General features: G+C 44.0%; 1 protein-coding gene across 4 annotated transcripts in view; it reads right to left on the bottom strand.

The window, feature by feature from the left end:
• SERINC5 (serine incorporator 5) overlaps positions 1–22,207 on the bottom strand; it is a 96,999-nt gene that overhangs the window by 46,722 nt on the left and 28,070 nt on the right. Inside the window, exons 2-4 of one of the 4 annotated variants that reach the window (XM_036408801.2) lie at positions 10,588–11,002; positions 5,341–5,508; positions 3,837–3,875 (exon numbers count right to left, since the gene is read on the bottom strand). In XM_036408801.2, the coding sequence (XP_036264694.1) occupies positions 3,837–3,875; positions 5,341–5,508; positions 10,588–10,602 (222 nt within the window). In that variant the 5' untranslated portion in view covers positions 10,603–11,002. Of the gene's footprint in view, positions 1–3,836; positions 3,876–5,340; positions 5,509–10,299; positions 10,514–10,582; positions 11,003–22,207 lie in introns of those variants that run through there. The other 3 variants (XM_036408804.2, XM_036408805.2, XM_036408803.2) reach the window with 3 other exon arrangements.

The raw sequence follows: 22,207 nt of genomic DNA on the forward strand, positions 1-22,207 counted from the left end.
AGGGGCCCCTCTTCTACAGAAAACAAGGAGTCCTTTCTCCTCCCTCCCAGAATGCCCGTGTAGCTTCCCAGGGTGCCCCAAACTCACATGGAGAAGTCACATCTGGATTTACTGGTGCAAGTCAGGAGGCCTAAATCCCTCACTAATTTTTTTATTTTTATTTTTTGGCATTCTACGTTCTAAAATGGATTTTTAACCCCCGGCATCAAATATTGCAGGACTGTACCGCTTGAATGACATGGTAGCAGACATGAATGACTTGCAATCAAACGGGGAGACGGGGGAAATGTTCCAGGAAACAAAATCACACCCTATTCACCCAGCACAGCCGCGCTTTCCCTGAGCCAGAGCTCTCACAGGAAAGAGGAGCGCCCCTAGTGGGAAGAAGCAGGGAGAAGTTTGGCCCAGCCGCTCCCTGTAGTTCCCTCTTGTTCAAACTTGAACAGAGCACATTCTGAAACCGAGGCAAAAACTGAAAATAAGTGAAAAGGCTGCTGCCCTCGTGTTTTTAACTCCTATAACAAAGGCCCAGTGGCTTCGGACAGAGACCTGTCCACAGCACAGGAATGCTGGGTGGGAGGCCATTGCACACTCCCTTCCGGCCTGTGACAAGCATGCAGGCTTTTTCCTCCTCCCATCACAACTCAGGCATTCCCACAGGCCGACAATGAGGGGGCGAGGACTGCAGCAGAAGCCCAGTGTGCTTCCCATAAGGGGATCTTTCAACACCCACCCTCCAGCACCGCCTGAGGATGAGGTCAGACTCTGATCTATAGGCCCTGAAACAAGCTGACTTTGTGACCAGCTGGCCGGCCCTCCTGTGAGGCCCTAAAGATGGAAAAGGATTGGTTTCGCCCACAGGGACTTCATTCCCTATGCAGGAAGCCTAGCCAAACCATTTTTAAATAAGTACATTCAGGGGACAGGCAAAGAAACATTTATAAGAGCCTCTATGAAGCTCCCATTTATAAGAACCCCTTCTCTCTCTCCTCCCTCCCTCTGCTCTGACACCAAATCACACCACACACACAGTCACACACAGTCACACACACACACACACACACCACACCACTGCTGGGCCTTTTGCCCTAAGTATCTCTGTCTGTTTCTCTGATGACAGCCTCCTACTCTATAACGAACCTACAATGGCTCCCCATTTAACATCAGACCATGGTCAAATGACACACCTGAGCACTGAAATTCCTGCAAGACTTGGTCATTTTACCTACTCATGCCTACTCTTTGTCCTTCCACACATGACTGTTCTTGTTGTTTTCTCTCCTCTCTACCTGTACTGTCTAGTCGCTAAGAACACATTCTGCCTGGGTTCAAATCCCAACTCCACCAATCAGAGCTGGAATCCTTGAGCAAGGTACTTAAATGATTCAATGCCTCCATTCTCTTATCTGATGAGTAGAACAGTGACGAAGGAGATGATACAGGTAAAACTTCAGAACAAAACCTGGCACCTGGTATCACCCAATAAATACTAGCAATTAAGACACTCATTATCACACACGTCACTTCCTCCAGGAAGCCTTCCCTAGCAACACGACTCAGTATCTTCTGTTTCTTAAATGTTCTACAAACAGTCAGAAATCATAGATACTGGCCAGAGTTTTTCTGAACTATTTCACAGGGCAGGTTACATGGATGGTGATTCAAATGTTAAAATTATTATTATAAAAATCACATCCTAAAATATGCACCTGTAGCCCATCTGGCATGGCTCAGTAGTTGAGCATCAGGTTATGGAGGAGGTCACGGTTCGATTCCCAGGCACAGGGCACACGCCCAAGCTGTGGTCTCAATCCCCTGTGTGGAGCAGTCAATCGATGATTCTCTTTCATCAGTGATGTTTCTCTCTCTCTCTCTCCCTCTCCCTTCCTCTCTGAAATTAATAAAAATGTATAAATAAATAAATACCCATGGCTCCCAAGTGATCACTGCCTCCAGTAACAACATTTCTGATAGGTTTGAGTATACTTTATATGGTTTCAGGTTTTGTTTCTTGGATACAAAGTTTAATTCTACAGAGACTGAATACTATTTTATTTTTTAAAATATGTTTTTATTGACTTTTAGAGAGAGAGGAAGATGGGGAGAAAGAAAGAGAGAGAGAGAGAGAGAGAGAGAGAGAGAGAGAGAGAGAGAAACATCGAATGGTTACCTCCTACTAGTATATGCACCCCAACCAGGGATCAAGCCCACAACCTGGGCATGTGTCCTGACCAGGAATTGAGCTGGTGACTTTTCTTTTTTTAAATATATTTTATTGATTTTTTTTTTTTTTTACAAAGAGGAAGGGAGAAGGATAGAGAGTTAGACACATGGATGAGCATTGATGAGAGAGAAACATCAATCAGCTGCCTCCTGCAAACTTCCTGCACCCCACTGGGGATGTGACCACAACCAAGGTACATGCCCTTGACTAGAATCGAACCTGGGACCTTTCAGTCCGCAGGCCTACACTCTATCCACTGAGCCAAGCCGGTTAGGGCGAGCGGTGACTTTTCAGTGCATGGAACGATGCTCACCAACTGAGCGACAGCAGCCAGGACTCCTTAAGAGCAAAGAGCAGAGGTCGTACCATAGACATCTGGTTCTCACAGAGAGTTCCTGCCCAAGTACCACAGTGGGTCCTCAAGCCAATCCTTGTTGAATTTAAATAGAACCCTGAGTTACCAGAAAAGCAAAGGTAAATATGTGGAAGGTTAAGTGGACCTTCAGGATAAGGATTAAAATCTACCCTGTAAGCCCTGACCTGGAGGCTCCGTTGGTTGAAGCTTTGTCATGTACACCAAACGGTTTCAGGTTTGATTCTCAGTCAGGGCACATACAGGAGGCAATCAATCAATGTTTCTCTCTCAAACCTCTCTCTCCCTCACGCCCCTCCTCTTTAAAGTCAATAAACATATGCCAGGATTAGTATAAAAATAAAATCTACCCTGTCAGTATTCCTCCTCTTAAACTTCTTATCACAAACACAGAAAATTAAACCATGGTAAGAGGAAGAAAGTCCAAGATAAACATCATCAAGATGGAGTGAAACTTGGTGCAAATTAATAAGGTGGCCTTAGTTCTTGGTCTCACTGTCTCCAAACTTGCACAGCACTCTGTGCCTATTCTAATACGGTACTTACTCCCTTCCACCTTGTTTTAAGCCTCAGAAGATTTTATGCCTTGTCTTCTGAGTTATCAGCTTCGTTTCTCACAAGTTCGAATGCCCCATGGCGCCCACTGTGGTGCCTTACTGAGTAGACTGAGATCCACTGTGTGAAGCAATCAGAGGGGAATCTTAATCTCACAAGTTTGGATAGTAGTTCAGGTATATTCCAGGTCATACAATCACAATTGTAAAGGCAATTTACCTAACAGAAAGCTTCAAAGGGGCCTATGTTAACAAATGGATAAGAATATATCAAGTGAGTTTTTTTTAAATGGCTGTTTTGATGCACAGTGTATGTAAAATAGTCTGTGGTTTCAGCATAAGATTGGGGAGAAATGTTTCCTCAGGTGCTCCTGGGGATGCCATCTCCATTAGGGGAGACGTTCCAAGAGCACAGAGCACTTAGCTGGAAGGGCAAAGGGGCTTTGCAAAGCTCACTTTTCCTCTCCCTTCCCCTCAAAGGGAGCTGCCCCAAGGGGCATAACTGTTTCTCATCCCAGCAAACGGTGCCCCTGCAGACAAAGCCTACCCTGGCCAGGGGACCCCCCAAGTGAGTAAGTCTGACTGATTTTGGGGATCAGTAGTAGGATGCCCACTTCCTTGTAGAGACAAGCCACATTGGCTCACATCAGGTCTATGAGGGAGAAAAGTGATGTTTGGCATGAACCTGCTGACACTGTAGTCTTTTTGTCGATTTGTTCAGAACCAGGGAGGGGAAAGATGGTGTTGTGTGCGTGTTTTTTAACATATATTTTTATTGATTTCAGAGAGGAAAGATAGAAACATCAATGATGAGAGACACATTAATTGCCTGCCTCCTGCATGTCCCCTACTGAGGATCAAGTCCACAACCCAGGCTTGTGCTCTGACCAGGAATCCAAACCGTGACCTCTTGGTTCATAGGTCAATGCTCAACCACTGAGCCACACCAGGTGGGCAAGACTGTGTTATTTATTGGACTCCCTCAAAAACCACAACACATCCCCGCCCCCATCATCTGGTTGATTAATAGTCTACTATGGGGAAATTCCAGAAAAAAAAGGTCCTATATGTGTCTGTATCAGCATCATTGCCCAAGAAATGTCTGGAGACACCCACCTACAAGTAACATATCCAGAAAAGTAAAAATCGCCCTATTGCTGCCTCATTACCTGCGGAATGATCATAGGCTTTGTCATACTTCCCCTACAGGTCAAAGTAAGTGTTTTATAACAGCTACTTCCTGAGATCCTGGTAGCCATCCTTAGAACAAGAAAAAACTGTACATCACCGGGACCGCTTTGGCTCAATGGATAGAGCGTCGGCTTGGGGACTGAAAGGTCCCAGGTTCGATTCCGGTCAAGGGCATGTACCTTGGTTGTGGGCATATCCCCAGTAGGCGGTGTGCAAGAGGCAGCTGATCGATGACTCTCTCATCGATGTTTCTAACTCTCTATCTCCCTCCCTTCCTCTATGTATAAAATCAATAATAAAATATATTTTTAATTAAAAAAAAGAAAGAAAAAAAAAGAAAAAACTGTACATCTAATCAGAAACGCTATGAACAAGGCTGAGACAAAACACATAATCCTCTCTACGAACAGCATCGGCCTGCATCCACACTACTACCATGTTTCTCCGAAAATAAGACATCCTCCGAAAATAAGACCTAGCACATGGAAAGATAAGACATCCCCTGAAAATAAGACCTAGCGCAACTTTGGGAGAAAAATTAATATAAGACACTGTCTTATTTTCGGGGAAACAGGGTACTAAAGATCAGGAAAGCATTAAACTGGCTTCCCCGAGGGAGGGTGGGGATAAAAGGGAGAGATCAACCAAAGGACTTATGTCCATACATATGAACCTAACCAGTGGTCAAGGACAATAGGGGAATAGGGCATGAGTGGGGAGGGGGAGGGGATTGGAATGGGGGGTTGAGGACAAATACGTGATACCTTAATCAGTAAAGAAATTTAAAAATAATAATAATAAATAAATAAATAAATAACTTAAAACAAATAAATAAATAATAAAGTGACTTCCCCGGAGGTTTGGAGAGAGTGAGTGTACCCAAAACCACACTGGGGTGGGTGGGCCCAGGTGGGTGGGCCCATGCGCTAAATTAGATGTTTCCCACACACCCTCATCAACCATCAGAACTGAGAAGAGTTGAGACAGGGCAGACTTACGTGCTCTTTCATCTCGTTAGCCACGGTTTGTGACATCATGATGCAGCAGAGGACAGAGACGAGGATGAAGTAGAGGGCATACATGAAGCGGGTACTCCGGGACTGTCGGATCTTGGGGCAACAGCCACAGCAGAGGGAGCAGCCAGCAGTCCCACAGCAGCAGGCCAACTGAAAAAGAAACACAGAACATCCTCTTAAAGCCACTGCTTTACAAGCCTGCTAACCCCAGCCCTCTGTGGGTCCACCTTTCAGCTGCCATTTTCCGGAGCCATTCCTCCCGCAGAGCATGCTGGGACAGCTTAGTATGTGAACAAAGCTTTCCACAGAATGGGTCTAAGGTTGTCTCTAATGACAAGCATTAAGGCTTGGGAGATGCCCAATAATGAAACAGAAAAAGCACAATTCACCTGAAGCACTATAAGCATTACTCTTAGGCAAAATAAAAATTTCCGGGATCAGCTAAAAAGCAAAAGAGGCCAAGAACTAGAAAAAGGCCAAAGTGAGGTGAGGAGAACATGAAAAACAGGGAATTTGGCCCAAGAAAAGAACTTGTCAAAATCCATGAGCAGAAGAATGAATTGTATGGGCACACAGGCAAGTAACTAACCCCTTTTAAGACGTATCATTTATAAAGTGGTAACAATATTTATGCTTATGCTGTGGTCTCTTGGACCTAATCAGACACACTTGGTGTCAGGGAGGGATTTCTACAAAAGAGATGATTATAAACTGCAAATAATAACTAAACCTATATACAGTACAGTACAATCAATATAAAACCTACAACCTAACAATTCAGTCTCTTGATAATGCTTTGGAAGGAAGTTCAAGATCTGGCACAGCTGCAAAACAAGCATCAATTAGAATGCCACCCTATAAACATCACTTACAATGGAAAGAGGTCCCAGGTAAACAGGGATGAGACGGGCTGTAATCACAGGATGCTAAGACAGATCTTGGAAATGTCGTTTCCCAAGTTATTTCATCTACTTCATGGAACCGCCATTGTTTGAGCCCTTGGACATTCTACACTCTTTCATTATTTTAAATTTTTGCTAATGTACTCTCTCCACATTCAGTTTCCCAAGCCATCTTCCTCAAAAGATTCCTCTTACTTCATGATGTTAGGCCACGGCTTTGTAAGATTATTCTACTTGGGCTGAGCTAACAGCCCACACAAGCAGGACCCCAACACCACTGCCTGTGTTACAGATCACCTTCCTTTACAATTCCCTCCCTCCTGTCTTCTCACTGTACTCTGCCTCCCTCCTCAGCCTTCCAAATTCTTCCTCAGAATCTCCTTCATTGGTTACTACCTCTTTAGTTCTGTGGTCTTAGATAACTAGTCTTAAAGTATGTCAAATTCAAATGTGACCTATTATGGAAAAGGTTTTTTTTAAACACTCTCCTGTTCCATGATAGAACTTTGCCACAGCAGAATCAACATTTAACCTTAATAGCTCCTCAGAAGAGAAACAGACATATACATAATGTAAGCCTAACTGGTCATTTAAAGACAGATAAACAGTGGCAGAGAGATGTGATTATGGAAAATGTGAAAAGAAAGCCATACTGTTTTAATCTTCTATTACTAAAGTCAGGCGGCATACTATGGATCTGACTTTTCAAACTTCCCTACTTACACCTTCACCCTAGTCTATGGTATAATTGACAAGTAGACAGATATACTAGTACATATACACACATGTATATTTTAAAATCCAGTAGCCTTTTTCTAGTAGTTATTTATCAAAGCAAACTATGCCAACAATCAAGGCAACAAGTGCATTATCTTCAGCTAAAACAAAGCAAAACACTAATATACACAAGTAGAAACTCAAACCAGCATCCATAAAAGAAATGTTATATTAGCCTCTAAAAAAAAAAAAATCTCACAGCCCTGCTGATTTACCACTTCTTTCTGGAAAAGCAAAATTTAGAATAAAAGAGGTTCACATCCAGCCCCTGCCACTTACGGCTTTTTCACTCTGACTATGTCTCTCTCCTAATCCTCACTTTCAAAACTGGAATAATTCCTGGCCAGCCTAACCTCCAGGGCTGTCACAAGCTTGAAGAGAAGTGCCAGTATCTTGCTACTTCAGCAACAGAGGGCCAAAACTTCTCACTGAACAAGTCAGGATATAATAAACAAATGTAGAACACCAACAGTGAACCCTATGAACTTTGGATAATAATATGTCACTATACTGGTAGGCTCATCAATTGTAACAAATGTGCCACTCTGGCAAGGAGTGTGGATAATGAGGGAGGACTGTGCACCTGTGAGGCAGGAAATATATGGGGAATCTCTGTACCTTCCTCAATTTTGCTGTGAACTAAAACTGCTCTAAAAATTAAAGTCTACTTAGAAATAACAACAACATGCTCAGTTAGCATGGCTCAGTGATTGAGCATGGACCTAGGAACCAGGAGGTCACAGTTCAATTCCTGGTCAGGGCCCATGCTCGGGCTGCAGGCTCGAGCCCCAGTGTGGATATGCAGGAGGCAGCCGATTCATTCTCTCTCTCTCTTCCTCTTCCTTCCTCTCTTTAATCGATTAAAAAATAAAACAATAAAAATAACAATAGAGAAATGAGCAAAACTGTGTCCATCAATGCCTCAGTACATGGATGCTGAATGAAAAGTATACAGTAAAGTTACAATGGCAACATTTCTCAAAGGGCCATTCTACAGGGCCACGTGCACAAGTCCTGTGCCACACTCTGAACATGTCTCACACCGGCATTACATCACCAAGTATTAGGGCTTTAATTTGTAGATACCGCACACTCTCCTGTTCTACAGAAATTATTGTGCATTCTGGAAGGACACAAGACAATCTCTTTGGAGGCCAAAGCCTGCAATTTATCTACAAGCTCACCCTGCAGGTGTACCTACACGGGGGCACAGAGATTTAGGCGTGAGGTTATTCACTACAAGCACGGAAACAGTCTTATTCCCCAGATACACAGGGGACCAGATCCATGAATTACGGGCTATCTACACAATACAATGTAGTTAAAAGAGTAAGTCAGTGTTCTGGGCTGAACTGGGTTATCTTCCCCACGCTCTGATCATCTGATTAATAGCCTACTATGAATTCACACGTTGAAGTCCTAATCCCCAGTATCTCAGACTATTTGGCTACAGGATCCTTAGTAATTAAGGTTACAAAAGGTCATTGGAGTAGGCCCTAATCCAATATGACTGGTGTCCTTGTGAGATAAGATTAGGACCCAAACACACAGAAAAACCACGTGAGGACACGGAGAACACAGCCATCTGCCAGCTACGGAGCAAGATCTCAAGAGACCACGTCTTCAACTCCTTCATTTCAGACATTTAGCCTCCAGAATTGTGAGAGGTTAAATTTCTGTTGTTTAAGCAACTCAGCCTACATACTTTGTTATGGCAGCCCAGCAAACTGACACAGTCATTATATTTTATGTACCAGTACATGTGGGGAGGAAAAGAAGACACTTCATTCTCACTGCTCTACTCTCTGCTTGTGTGTTTACTATGTGTATGTATTACTGCTATAACTTTTCAAAAGAAAGAAAAAGACTAAGTAAAGCAACTAAGTTTGATGATATGATATACCCGTGTTTCCCCGAAAATAAGACATCCTCCGAAAATAAGACCTACTTACAGGTTTTCTTCTGAGTGAAATATAAGATATCCCCCCTATATTAAACATGAGAGATTTGGTCCACTGATTCTGAAAGAAATGGAGTCATAAGAAATTCACCAGGAAATTCAGGAATTGGATTGTTATGATGATGTTCCAGAAGATGATGACATGATTGTCATTGAATAAATGAGTAAATTCTTGATACTGTAGGATTCACAATTTGTCTGGTTTGTGTTAACAACTACTATACTACCGTACCGTATACAGGTAATAAATTTCCTTTATTTTCATTTAACAATAATGTGTATCGTATTCCTCTTCATGGAAAAATAAGACATCCCCTGAAAATAAGACCTAGTGCATCTTTGGGAGCAAAATTAATATAAGACACTGTCTTATTTTCGGGGAAACAGGGTAAAAGCATTTGCAAATGTGGCAATGACTCATGGGATTTATTTTTTCTTTCTGAAGAAGCTTCCCCTTCCCATAGTGGCAAAGAAAAATATCAAAGGGCCCTTCACACCTCCCTCTAGCTAACTTCCTCTGAAAGAGCAACAGCCTGAGTAGCCAAGGCTTTTCTAGGCACTTGGTCCTTGCCAGGGCAGAGTCTAAATGAAAGGATGAGCCACTGCTTGCTGCTCCCTGGAACTGGGCCTCACCCCAAGTGTTATTTTCCTTCTCTGTCTAAGGATCCTGACAACACACACACACACACACACACACACACACACACACGCACCACAATAAATAAATATCAGTCTCCCTGCCAGTCCTCCCCACTGGCCTTGGACACAGACAGTTCTTCTACAAAAACAGGAGCTAGGGCTGGTAGTAACTTCCAGGTTCCTGTACTGTCAAATTAGAAAACACCATTTGTTTATTACCTAGACAGCGGTCGCCAACCTTTCGGACCCCATGGACCACCAGTGGTCCGAGGACCACCGATTGGCAACCGCTGACCTGGAGCTCCCAGGCAACACCACCACCAAGAAAGAGCAAAGAATCGGGAAGAAAGCCCGATGTCCTAATCAGTGTGAACACACACACGACGTTGTCTTACTCGTAAGAGTCCCCCTCTCGCCATCGGTCTTATTCTCACAGGCCCAGAGTCTTGGTTGGCTCCCAGGTTATTAAACCCACAGGGACCAGGAGCGGATAACTGGGGGAGGAGCAAAAGTCCGAGAACCTGAGGACCTGGATTCCAACTCTGAGGCTCTGGGTAACTCCCTTCCCTCCCTGGGTCTTGGTTTTCCTCGCCTGTAAACTGTAGGGGCCTGGGTGACAAACAGTAGATGTTGGGAAAACAGAGGTTTCATCTTACATTCAACTCATTGTGGCAGTGGCATCCTGGAGTGCTGTGCTGGGTTCTAAGGCTGAATGGCTCAGCAGGGGAAGTGCAATGGTCAGCAGGTACCATCTGCCAGAGACATGATGGCATCCATGCAAGAGGTGATCTGACATCCCTACCATCCATACGTGCTTAGATGCTTGGCTACTTAGATGTAAGAGGCACGCGAACTGAGTTAACTCCAAAGTGAGAAAGAAGAGAGAGAGAAATCAATAAAAAAGAGAAAAACTGGACAGTAGAGCCATCAAAAGCTCTCCAAGCGCCCCACAGGAACTGTGAGCATCACTCTAATTGCTTCACAGTCTCCGTTCTGTCAGGTACGGCTCACTCAGCATGAGAGAACTCATTCATGGCGATGGCCCAGGCGTCACATTAAGTCATGCTCCCTGGGCTCCACTCAGGGAGACGGCAAAGTACCGAGGACACTCTGTCACAAGAACCACCACAAATGTGGGTCACATTTTTTTCCGTTTTGATGCTTTCGTTTTTGGGTGTGTGAATTCCTCGGCAATGTGGAAACCATTCATCTAAAAGACATATTCCTCGAGGGCTGTAGAGAGCCAAGCTGGCTTTAGGACGTCTAAACTCAGTCCAAACTGCCAAAGGAAAGAAATCTTCAAATCTGGCCCCGCCCTTCATTCAGTCCCTTTTCCTGACTTGGAAAAACAGGATCACCAGCAGAACTGAGAAAGACAGAAGAGATTTTTTTTAAACTACATTAATTGTAGTACTGTTCCTAATAAACAGGGCGGGGGAGAGGAGGAGCAGTGAGGAAGTTCCTCCAAAATAAAAGCTGCTGAAGCTATCAGAAGCAGAACGCAGGTGTTTCTGGGCATGCTGGGGGATTATAATATCAAGGAAATATAAGAAAAACATTATTAAAGACATAAAATTGGGTTCAAAATTTTTTCATTAAACAGTGCTCTTGATAGGGAATAGAATGTTGGGGAACCAGCTAGAATTGTAAGAAATAATAACCATGTTTTGTTCTGATCAGAGGAGGCACATTCTAAATGCAGCCCATCCTTCCCATTTGGAGCTGCTTATAGTCATGGAAAGGTTAACAACTTTGCTTGCAGAAACCAGAATCACCAGCCCTTTGAAGACCCCAGCCCTCTGCTTACCCGTTAACTGCCCATTTGGCATACCTCTTGCCTACTTCCCCATGTAATCTTTGTCCTTCTACCCAACAGAAGCAGCGGGCTTATGGTGGGGGGCGGAGCAGATCTTTGTGGGTGACCAGCTGCTCTCCCACTCTGCCCGCAGTACTGGAATAAATGCTCATATATGGTTCAGCCCTGTCTCTGCTGAACTGGCTCAAGTGGTGACAGGCAACACGACCCACTGATTGTCTGGTTACACTCCGTACACTTCAATGATATTTAGGTGTCCGTACCTCTCAAAACATACCCTACTATCCTGCAGTGTCACAGCCCCTTTCCTTCTTTCTCCTCCGAGGCTTTGTTACTACCTATGAATCACGTGTGATCAACAGAGAGGTGGTAAATAATTGATTCTACTTGGATAGCAACATTCATTTTAAGTTCTAGATTCCACAACCAACATTTTGCAGATCATTCTCTTCACTCCAAGCTCAGAAACAGCTTCCCATTGACGTACAGACTTTTCCCCGACCACAACCGAAAGGCAGCGGTGGCTGCCAGTTTGGCTTAGTGGATAGAGCATTGGTCTGCGGACGTAAGGGTCCCAGGTTCAATTCTGGTCAGAGGCACATGCCTGGGTTGTGGGCTCAGTCCAACGTGCAGGAGGCAGCCAATCAATGATTCCCTCTCATCGTTGATGTTTCTACCTCTCTCTTCCTCTCCCTTCCTCTCTGAAATCAATACAAATATATTAAAAATAAAGGATTATCCACCTGCACCACACAGGGTTGCAGGTAGTCCCTAATTCACAAAACGATTGTTTCATAAAACCCAGCACATACAGTATTATATACTCTGTTAGTAAGTTGGTTTCTATGAGCATACAGTGGATTCCTCCCTACAAAAGAGCATTAAGCCAACTATTAAAGCTGACTTAGTGCACAGTATTAGCTAACAACAATGGACACTTCGTAATTAATCTCTCACTCTCTGCAAGGCACAAAAAAATACTATTATTAGCCATTATATCACCTCCACTTTACAGAGCTGAGACAGAGGCTCAGAGAAGTTGGGAAACTTAAGGTCAGAAGAAAGCTGGCAAGTAGCATAAAGGCGGTGAACAGGACAGAGAACCGACCTGCAACTCTGGTTGCCTACAGAGGGGAGACTGGCGTGTGAGGAGGAGGAGGCACCAGAGGAAGCAGTTTTTCTCTTTTGTCCTTGAGTGTGCGGTAAGCAATCAGCAAACATCTGGAGAAGGCATCTCCCTTTGTGGGCTCCTTCCTCCATCCCAGGCAGCTCTGGTCTCAATGGACCTGAGTGGCCTCAATTAGAACTTTGTCCCACCCCAATCACCCAGATCCCCACCTCACCATCAAGTCCCACCCCACATTAAAGCCCTATTCCTAATCCTAGGAAAATAACAAGATTGGATATCCATTCACTCAACTATTATTATATTACATATCTACTATGTATAGTGTTAATTCCTGGGAATGCAGCAGTAAGAGACCTTGTTTCTCCCCTCACTAACCAAGAACACAAAGGTATACGTAAGAACGACCGTCTATGTTGTTTAGAAGAGAAAGAGGAAACCTGGCTGTTCCATGAAAGAGTAATGATCACTGAGATTGCGGTACATACACATTACTGAGTACAGGGCACCTATGGAAATGAAACAGATTGTATAGAAAAATTCACTGCCAAGAGGTCCACACTGTATTAACTGGAAATAGTTAACACAAGAGTATAGAGTACAATAGCATTTGGGGTAAAAATATAACATGACAAAGATCAGCAATATCAACAAAAAGCAATCTAGAAGGATATTCCAGGATGTCAACAGTAGTTAACAGAGTTGTAGAATAACAATTGGCATGCTTTCCTGTATTTTCTGAACAAGCGCATATTTCATCATTAGAAAAGCATTAAAATTTTCTATTTTGGAACAAAACAAAGCCATATCCCTGTTCTATCTCCAATTTGGTAAGCACTCCAATACTTGTTAAATCAATCAGCCAATGAGTTGTGATTGATAGAAAACAGCCATAATGAACTATCATTCTAACTATAGCATAAAACTAGAAAATTTATGTCTTGGGCTGGCAGTTCAGTTGGTTAGAGCTGCCAGCCCAGGATCAAACCCAGGACTTGCCCAATATGGCAAGTTTGAGGGTTTGATCCCCAGTCAGGGCACATGCAACAATCAACCTATGGATGTATAAATAAGTGAAACAACAAATCAATGTTTCTCCCCCCAAAAAAAACTTTTTAAAAACTAGAAAATGTTTACTGTACTATACCTTTAAAAATGAAATTTTTTTAACACAATAAAAAAATAAAAATTGTTTAACTCCTGTAATATTTTTTAGTTTTATTTATATAAACATTTACTTGGTAGAATTTAAAACAAATAAACATAAAATGAGAAAAATTAAACCGCTACCTATAAGTCCAAGGAGTTGAGCAAGCTGTATATTTGCCCAACCCAGAAATTAGCTCAGTTTCTTACATTTTTCTCTTTTGAGTTTAAAGAATCCCTTAAAACTCCAAGGTTTTCACAGTCATTCCCAAAACGGTGGCAGCAGGACTCTGGGGGGGTGTCAGAAAGGAGGTTCTGACAGGTGGTTTCTCACACAGGTCCCCACATTTCCGAACATGTCAGTTTCCACAATCAATAGCATTTCGATGGAAAGCAAAGTCAGGGTCAGTGTCCTTCCTTAAAGGACAGTTAGCACCCAGAGGGTCCAAGTGTGAAACGGGCAAAGACAGGCTGTGAGCACACCGGTGTCTGACCAAGGGCTGGGACAAACCAGTTCCCCCGTGCGGAGTCCCTTTCTCACGAGGTTAGGGTGTCTTTCAGCACCAGGGAATATTGACCAAGTTCTCCGTTCTCAGACATGTTGTATTCTTTGAAGCATTCCATCACACCACCCTGCACCTGTGATGTATTTTAGCAGGTTTAAGGTTAAAAGGTAAACTAACTCCACCACTGTCAATAGAAAACAAATTTTTTGGGAGATTACTTAGAGTAGGTTGACAATCTCAGCCCCATGACATTGGGGACCCTGTACTTCCTTGTTGGGGGCTGTCCTGTGCACGCATCCTTGGTCTCTACCTACACAATGCCTCTACCACCATCCCCTCCTCCTCTGCGTCATAGGTGGTGACCATCAGAAATGTCTGACAACTGCCCTCCCCACCTGGGGAGAACCACTGATTTGGAGGTTAAGAACAAGAGCTATGGAGGCAGGCTGTCTAGGTTCAAACCCAACCTCAAACACTACCTGGGACCAATTCCAGAGATGCCCATTCTCTTCAGTCCATCAAGTCAACATGGAAAGGAGATGGGGGAGGGGGTCGAGCATGAATGCCTGATTTATACGTGTGTTGTTGTTTTTTTCATTTTCTGCTCAAAAATGCATCTGTTGAAGGAAAACACTTCCAGAAACAAAATTCCCAAGAGCTGAACCCAAGAGAGCATCCTAGCCACTGGGGAAAATTTCCATGCATTTGGAAGCACTTCTACATGCCCAAAAGCTAAAGCCATCTGTATGTCCTCCAAGGAGCGAACAAGCAGTCCGAACACTCATTTGCACCCACGAAAGCCACAAACACCTGCTGCAGAACAGGGCTGAGAAAGAGGAGGTAAGCAAGTTCTAGAGGAGGAAAAAAAAAAAAAAAAAAGGTGTAAGAAAACGAAGCCTTGAAATGCAAAACAAAAAAGTCTAGGATGTGGGAAGAGAAGTTAGGTTTAAATCATTTTTTAAAGTTAATTTTAAATTTCCTCGTTGAAACAAGGAGGGGAACAACAGTACTTGTTTAACTTCATAAGAACTTAACAACACAATGGTAAGATATGTACACATATAATACCTTAATAAAAAATGAAAAGAAAAAAAAGAACTTAACAACAAGCAGTTAACGAAACACAAAACCCCAAATTTGCCTGATTGTGCCATTGAGATCAAGTGGTCATGGAGAAATATTCCAAGCCCCTTCCGAGAGGTGCTGTATGCCAGCCCAGACCCTGCCAAGCCTCAGAATGCTTCACAGCCTGGCCAGAGCGCCAACCCCCAACGACATCCAGGCGTGCTCTGGGACTGGGATGTGGGGATGAGAAACTGTCCTCTGCCCTCTCAGGCCCTTTCTGCTGTTCTAACTACACTGACATGAGATAGATTAGCTCAACAAGAGAAAATAACCAACTTTTATTACAGACCTCCATACACGAGGGGTTCAGAGACAGAAAGTTAGAATGAGGTACACATGAGGGGAGGAAGGTAGTAATTTGCAGGATGAGAAGAGGAGCAGATGTTCGGTAATGAGAAGTCGGCCCTGTCCCATAAAAAGTTATTTCTGGTGGGAACTGACATTATGGGGAAGCCCCCCAATTTAAATCTTGAAAGGAGAGGTAAAAGTTTATATTGGGGTCACAGGGTCTCGATTGCCTTCAGCTCAAAAGGATCCACATGCCAAAGTAGCACATCCGGGGGGCCTGGTCTGGACCCTTTCAGAGAACAGATGTGAATATGTCACTGGCTCAGACAGTGTGAGCAGGGGGGACCCCGGAGCTCGGCTGGGCCAGTAGTTTCCAGTGTTAGCAGTGCACTTAGGAGTCAAATTCTATGTGCAACTCCAATGCATAAAACTTATGGATGCACTGTGATGCTGCAAATCCATAAACAATAAATATTTATCCAATGTTTACTAGTGGCCAGGCACTGTTCTAGGAAATAGTAGTACAGTCCCTGTCCTCATAAAACATATATCCTAGTGAATTTCTATCATAAATTTTGGCATCCCAAAATCCTACCCAAACGGAAACGCGCCACAGCACCTAATCTGAGACTCAGGATGGTTAGGTGACTTGGCTCCAGAACAAATCCAGGGAGAGCATTCGTGGGCCAGCAAAATACACACCAGTTGGAACAACTCAGCAACCTGGAGGAAGGATGAGCTAATAATTAACTGAGCCTTTGGTTCTCACGCTTCTGCTAGAAGCTATCTGTAGTGCAATAAACTAACACACAATCCAAACATCCAAATGAAGTCATCTTAAGTTTCAACGATGCTCTGTTGACCCTAGTAAGAAGGTAGTGAATGTCTGTGTCCTATTGCATTGTAAAAGGTTTCCATCTCAACATTTAAAAGGAAAGGCTGGCCACAGTGAGTCAACCCTGGGATGACCATAAAACTGAATGCTTCGGAACACACAGCGGGTGGTAAATGCCCCACTTCTGATGTATCTACCGCCCTCCCTCCTGGTGAAAAGCAGAGCAACAAAGCCCCTCCTCCCAACCCACATACAAGATCAACTGGGGGTCAGGCTCCCTCCCCACAGCACAGAAAGCTGCCGCTCTTCTGACCCACTGCCTGTGGCAAGACACCTCTTTGAAGGGCAGTCTAGCTCCCGTGGTTCCATGCAAGGAAGCAGTCAGGGTTTCACATCATCCTATTCTCTCTCTCTTTTTTTTTTTTTTTTTTTTTAAGATTCTTAAATTGACTTAGAGAGAGAGAGAGAGAGAGAGAGAGAGAGAGAGAGAGAGAGAGAGAGAGAGAGAGACCAATCTGATAGGCCACCTCCTGCAAGCCCCTACCAGGAATGGCGCCTGCAACCTGGGTATGTGCCCTAACAGGGAATTGAACCAGCTAGCTGAGAGCCACACTGGCCAGGTCTAATCCTAATCTTTTTTCATGCACAAAAAATGCCCAATAAAAGATGACGCTTCAGACTTGTTTTCACATAAACGACAGATAAATTGGAAACAAATGGCAGGCAATGGGCCGGGTCTGGTAAATCCATGGCCCTAAGTGGATGCCATGGATGGCACGGCAGGAGCAGGAAGGGGAGAGGGAGGGAAAGGCCCACACTCACTTAGACCCCTGTTCCTCCTGGGGAAACACGGGACTGACAGGGTCACCCTCGCCCCTCCCTGCAGTACACTCCATCCTGCCAGATGAAAGGCTGGTGGTCACATGAAATGCCCAGCTCTTGCCTGGAGCTGAAGTAACAAGGCACTGTTTTCCTACAGCTGAGGAAACACGTTCTCACAGTTCATTTCCCCATTCATCAGCCCCCATAACAGCGGGAAGCCTTCTTTCCCGCCTTCTCTCCTTTCATCCCCGAGAGCTATCTCCTCCCATCTCTGCTGGAAGGGGAAGGGATGAAGAGGTCTGTGCCTTTCCCAAGCAAATGTCTGCAGGCCATTCCCTTTCAACTGAAGCCCTGCCAGAGGCCCCGTGGAGTTCATCAGCACCTGCTCTATCCAGTTCTGACCCGGTCCGATGGCAAAGCTGCCTGCACAAACCCGGGGCAGCCCTGGTGAGGATGCTTTGATGCAGGTACCGGCTGCCTCTGTGGAACCAGCAGGCAGGCAACGATCACACATGCACTCCCCCCTGCAAGTCACGGCAACTTGAGCAACTTCCTGTGAATGTCCTTAAACTACACTTACAAGAGGAACGAGGGCCAAAGGAAGGAGCCCAAGAAACATGTTTTACTTCCTATCAAAATACCAACAGAAATGAAAATATTCTTACATGGGGGATTCCACCCCAACTTCCTTTTTTTTTTATTCGTCAGGGCATTGCCTATGCAAGCGAGATGGGTGGGCAGAGGAGAGTCTGAGGAGAGGATTCCCCTGAGGCATTCTTTCTAAGGAAATAAGCCACTCCGGTTGGGAGTGGCATTCCCTTTGCTTTTTAAAACTATAAATAGAGTGCTCTTCTATCAGCCGCCCTAGACTGTGAAGACCAGCACCCAACATCAAAAGCAAACAAAGTGGACCACAAAGCCAGGCTGATACACAAGCTAAATGAGCTGCTATTGGTAAACAGGCCAAAGGGGTGGGCAGTTCAGGAAATGGGCCTTAATTACAGTTATTTGTTCAATCAGACCTAGCATTTCTCAGTCCGGCTTCAGGGAGTGGATGTTGGACGGAGCAGAGGGCTCCTTTGAAGACTCTATCTTGCTCCCCTTCTTCCCCCCAGAGCCCCCAAGGGGCAGGAAGCAGGTTGGGGCCTGGGCAGAGCTGGCAGGCAGCCTTGACCCTCCGTGGGAAAAAGAAATCAGACAGCCCTGGCCTGAACTCCCAGACAGGAAGCTGGGGGGGAGGGAGGGGGGATAAGGGCATGCACACAATACAGTAGGAAGTAACTAAAAATCTTTCTGGACCTTGACTTGGTGTTGGTGGGAGGAGTAAGCCTGGGGAGACCTGAGCTTGCTTTAGGGAAGAGAGCAGGTTTGGCAGGAATGTGGGTGTGAACCTAGCCTAGAGGAGGTGACAGGAAAAGGAAGTGGAGCCAGGCCCCCAAACAGACCAGCCCAAAGCAAAACAAAAGCAGAAATCTCTTCGCAGCAAAAGCAGAGAGCGCTGGGCACTTTCCAAGGGTGGGTCATGAGCCAGGGGCAGGGGCGCCACTGGGGGCCTGTCAGGGCCCAGCGAAGCCCTGCTGACTCAGAATTGGAATCTGCATTTTATAAGCTCCCTGAGTATCTACGGCTGGTTCAAAGTCGGGACTATGGTGAGTGTGTTCCTTCTGCAGCGGCAGGCCCTTCTCTTCTGAGTATCCGGGATCTGCAACAAGTCCTATGACAGGTGCCGGTATGTATTCAGGATGCACCTTTAAACAGTCCTGTGTTTGAAGAGGACCTCCCACACACCTCACAGCAGTTTCCCTAGCTCTTTACATTCAGGATGCCTCAGCGATGACAAAAATAAAAGCAAGTTTCCCGTGGGTCCAAACACGACTTCAATGACACAAGAAAAGGAAATGATGCAATAAAAAAAAAGATATCTTTACTTAATTTAATATGAAAAAATGCTAATAGAAACTTCCTTGGGGCAAGATAAATACACTAAAATATTAACCAGAGTTGTGAAGTTATATGATCTCTTTCTTTATCATGTCCTGGTTTTTGCAAGTTTTCAACATTAGCATGGATTTCATAACAAGTTTTCTAAATTAAGAGAAAATTTTAATGGTTTAAAAATCAAAGAGTAGAAACCTTCTGATCCAGAGAGAAGTAAAAAGCTCTTTTAATTTGCTACCCTCCACATGGGTTATGACTTTCTATCTTATTTATAAAATTCATTTTATTAGGGTACATTAAATAAGACAACCTTGGCAAAATCAAAGAACATAAAAAGAAATACCATAAGTTGAGTTTCAAGGATAGCTTCAATGAAAATGGCCCCAACCCCACTCCCTAGGGTAAGGCCCCTCTGGGGAACATCCTATGTCCTGTAAGAAGAATCACCCACCAAGCAACCATGGCTGGGCCACTGTTTCCAGGTGACTTCTTAGAGGCAGGGCAAATTTTTCCTAACCCACTCTCTCTAGCCATTACCTCTCATCAACACCAGCAAGTTTGGGGCCCACAAGGAAACAAGAATTTGTGGTATGGTAGTCCCTGAACAGAGATTTTACTTGTAAGAAAGAACAAAACTGGGCCCACATGGGAACAAGACCCAAAACTGCTCCAACCCAGGAGTCCTTATACCCTGCTACTTTATCACTTCTGTGCCACATGCTGGACCAAGGGATCCACCACTGATATTAAGTCATGCTAAACTTCTCCTGTTTGCAGGAACAAAGTCTAATAGTTGTTTTCTGCATTCTTGATGCTCTGGAGGGACTGCTGCTCCCAGGGCTAGCTAATTCCTAGAGAGAACAAATTATTCCCTGTGAGCATACCTTTCATGTGCAAGCCAACCAATCCAGGGCTCATATTCTGTACCACCTCTTCTGCCTGGTTCTTCCATGCTAGGAGGTAATAATTCTCTGCCCTAACCATCCCGGGACCAGATACCAGACAACTAAAAACCATCCTTATACTGCAGAGCCTACTGAAATTATCTATAAAATCATATCTGGTTCATATCACTAACTTCCCCATGATAATGAGTCAGCAGCACCATGCTGCACTGGCTGGTGTGGCTCAGTTGGTTGGACATCATCCTGTGCACCGGGAGGTCACCAGTTCCATTCCTGGTCAGAGAACATGCCTGGTTTCGGGATCAATCCTGTGGGGAGCATGTAGGAGGCAGCCAATCGATGTTGCGCCCTCACCTCAATGTTCCTTTCTCTCTCTCCCTTTCCCATCCTTTCTCTCTGAAAAAAAATCAATAAACTATTAATTTAAGAAAAAAGAAAAATACCATTCTTTACATAGAGAAAAAAATTGAAAATCAATGTACTAATCAAATTAAATTTTATAAACTAAATTCCTGGTATCCATAATCATGCAGAATAACTTGAAATAAAAGTTGCTACTTAAAATTCTAGAGCAAGAAAATAAACAAAAACCCACTAAATTGAACTTCTGATGATACAACATCGGACTAGAAAGTAATAAGAGCCTGATGGTAGGTATTTTGCCAATGTCCAGTCTTCCCAAATACAGCCAGGAGGAAATTGGGGAAAATGTAGAGAAGATAGAGTAAAATAGAAAGCAGAAACAATAGTACTGACAAGTGTGTAAAAACACAATTTATTGAGCACCTATTATATGCAACGTATACTTTACTAGATGCTTTATATACATTATAGAGTTGAATGTTCATCATAATCCTATGTTATCACCAACCTCTATTCTAGATGAGAGAGTTGATCAAATAACAAAGACCTCCTAAGTCCATTTTCCCCCTACTTTTGTAATGTTTTCTTATTAGTGCAATGCTTTTTTTTTTTTTTTTTTTTTTTTTTTTTAGGGAGGAGGGCAGGAATTAAACACTGCCCCTACTAGTCTACACAATGCCTTTCTGAAAATTTGAAAAAGACTGCCCTGGCCGGTATGGCTCAGTTGGTTGGAGCATTATTTCATGCATCAAAAGGTTGTGGTTTGATCCCCGGCCAGGGCACATGCCCAGGTTGCCAGTTTGATCCTGGGAAGCAACCGATCAACATTTTTCTCATACATTCATCTTTCTTTCTCTCCCTCTCTCTCTCTCTCTCTCTCTCTCTCTCTCTCTCTCTCTCTCTCTCTCTCTCTCCCTCCCCCCCCCCCCCTCTTCCCTTCTCTAAAATCACTAAAACATATCCTCCGGTGAGGATTAAAATAAAAGAAGAAAAAGGCACAGCTTGAGTAAGCAACCAGGAACTGGATTTCAGCTCTGCCTGTCCTCTCAGCTGGCGTGTGCGGTCCACAAACTGCAACCTTACGTGGCAGTCCTAGCTTCCCTACGCTGCCTCCCAACCTGCTTAATCCTATCTGGATTAAGTTCCTATTATAAACTTTCTTAACTCTACCAAATTCATCACAATTGGAATTAGGCATCTTGGAAATTACTTATTCTCAAGATGCCTAATGTCCCCTGCACTAGAATTCTATAGTCCATTAAGGAAAAGACTATCCATCTTGTTCTAAGCTGTGTCCCCATGCTAGCTTGGTGCCTGCAACAAGGCCAGTGCTCCATAAGTATCTGTTAACCAACCAGGAGCTTGTTGTCTACCAGCAGAAACAGGACTCTTATTGAAATAACTGGCAGGGATGGACAGGCACAGAGCTAAATGAATGGTGCATGGCGCAGCCCCAAAGAGAGAGATGTAACTGCTAGCTGAGATCATCCGGAAATGCTCATGGAAGAAGTGGTATTTTGTTTTCTTCTTTTTTTTTCTTTGTTTTGTGTGTGTTTAGCCAAATGTCTGGCACCAACCAAAGACAAATATAAAAACATTCCTAAAAAAAAAAACAACATAAAATATTTCTACCATCTAAGAGGAGGCATTTGCTTCTTGGTTGTTCTCTTTGTGTTTTAAAGATTATAATGGCGGCATGCC

This window comes from Pipistrellus kuhlii, unplaced genomic scaffold (genome assembly GCF_014108245.1).
Source record: "Pipistrellus kuhlii isolate mPipKuh1 unplaced genomic scaffold, mPipKuh1.p scaffold_m20_p_4, whole genome shotgun sequence".
Lineage (NCBI taxonomy): Eukaryota > Metazoa > Chordata > Mammalia > Chiroptera > Vespertilionidae > Pipistrellus > Pipistrellus kuhlii.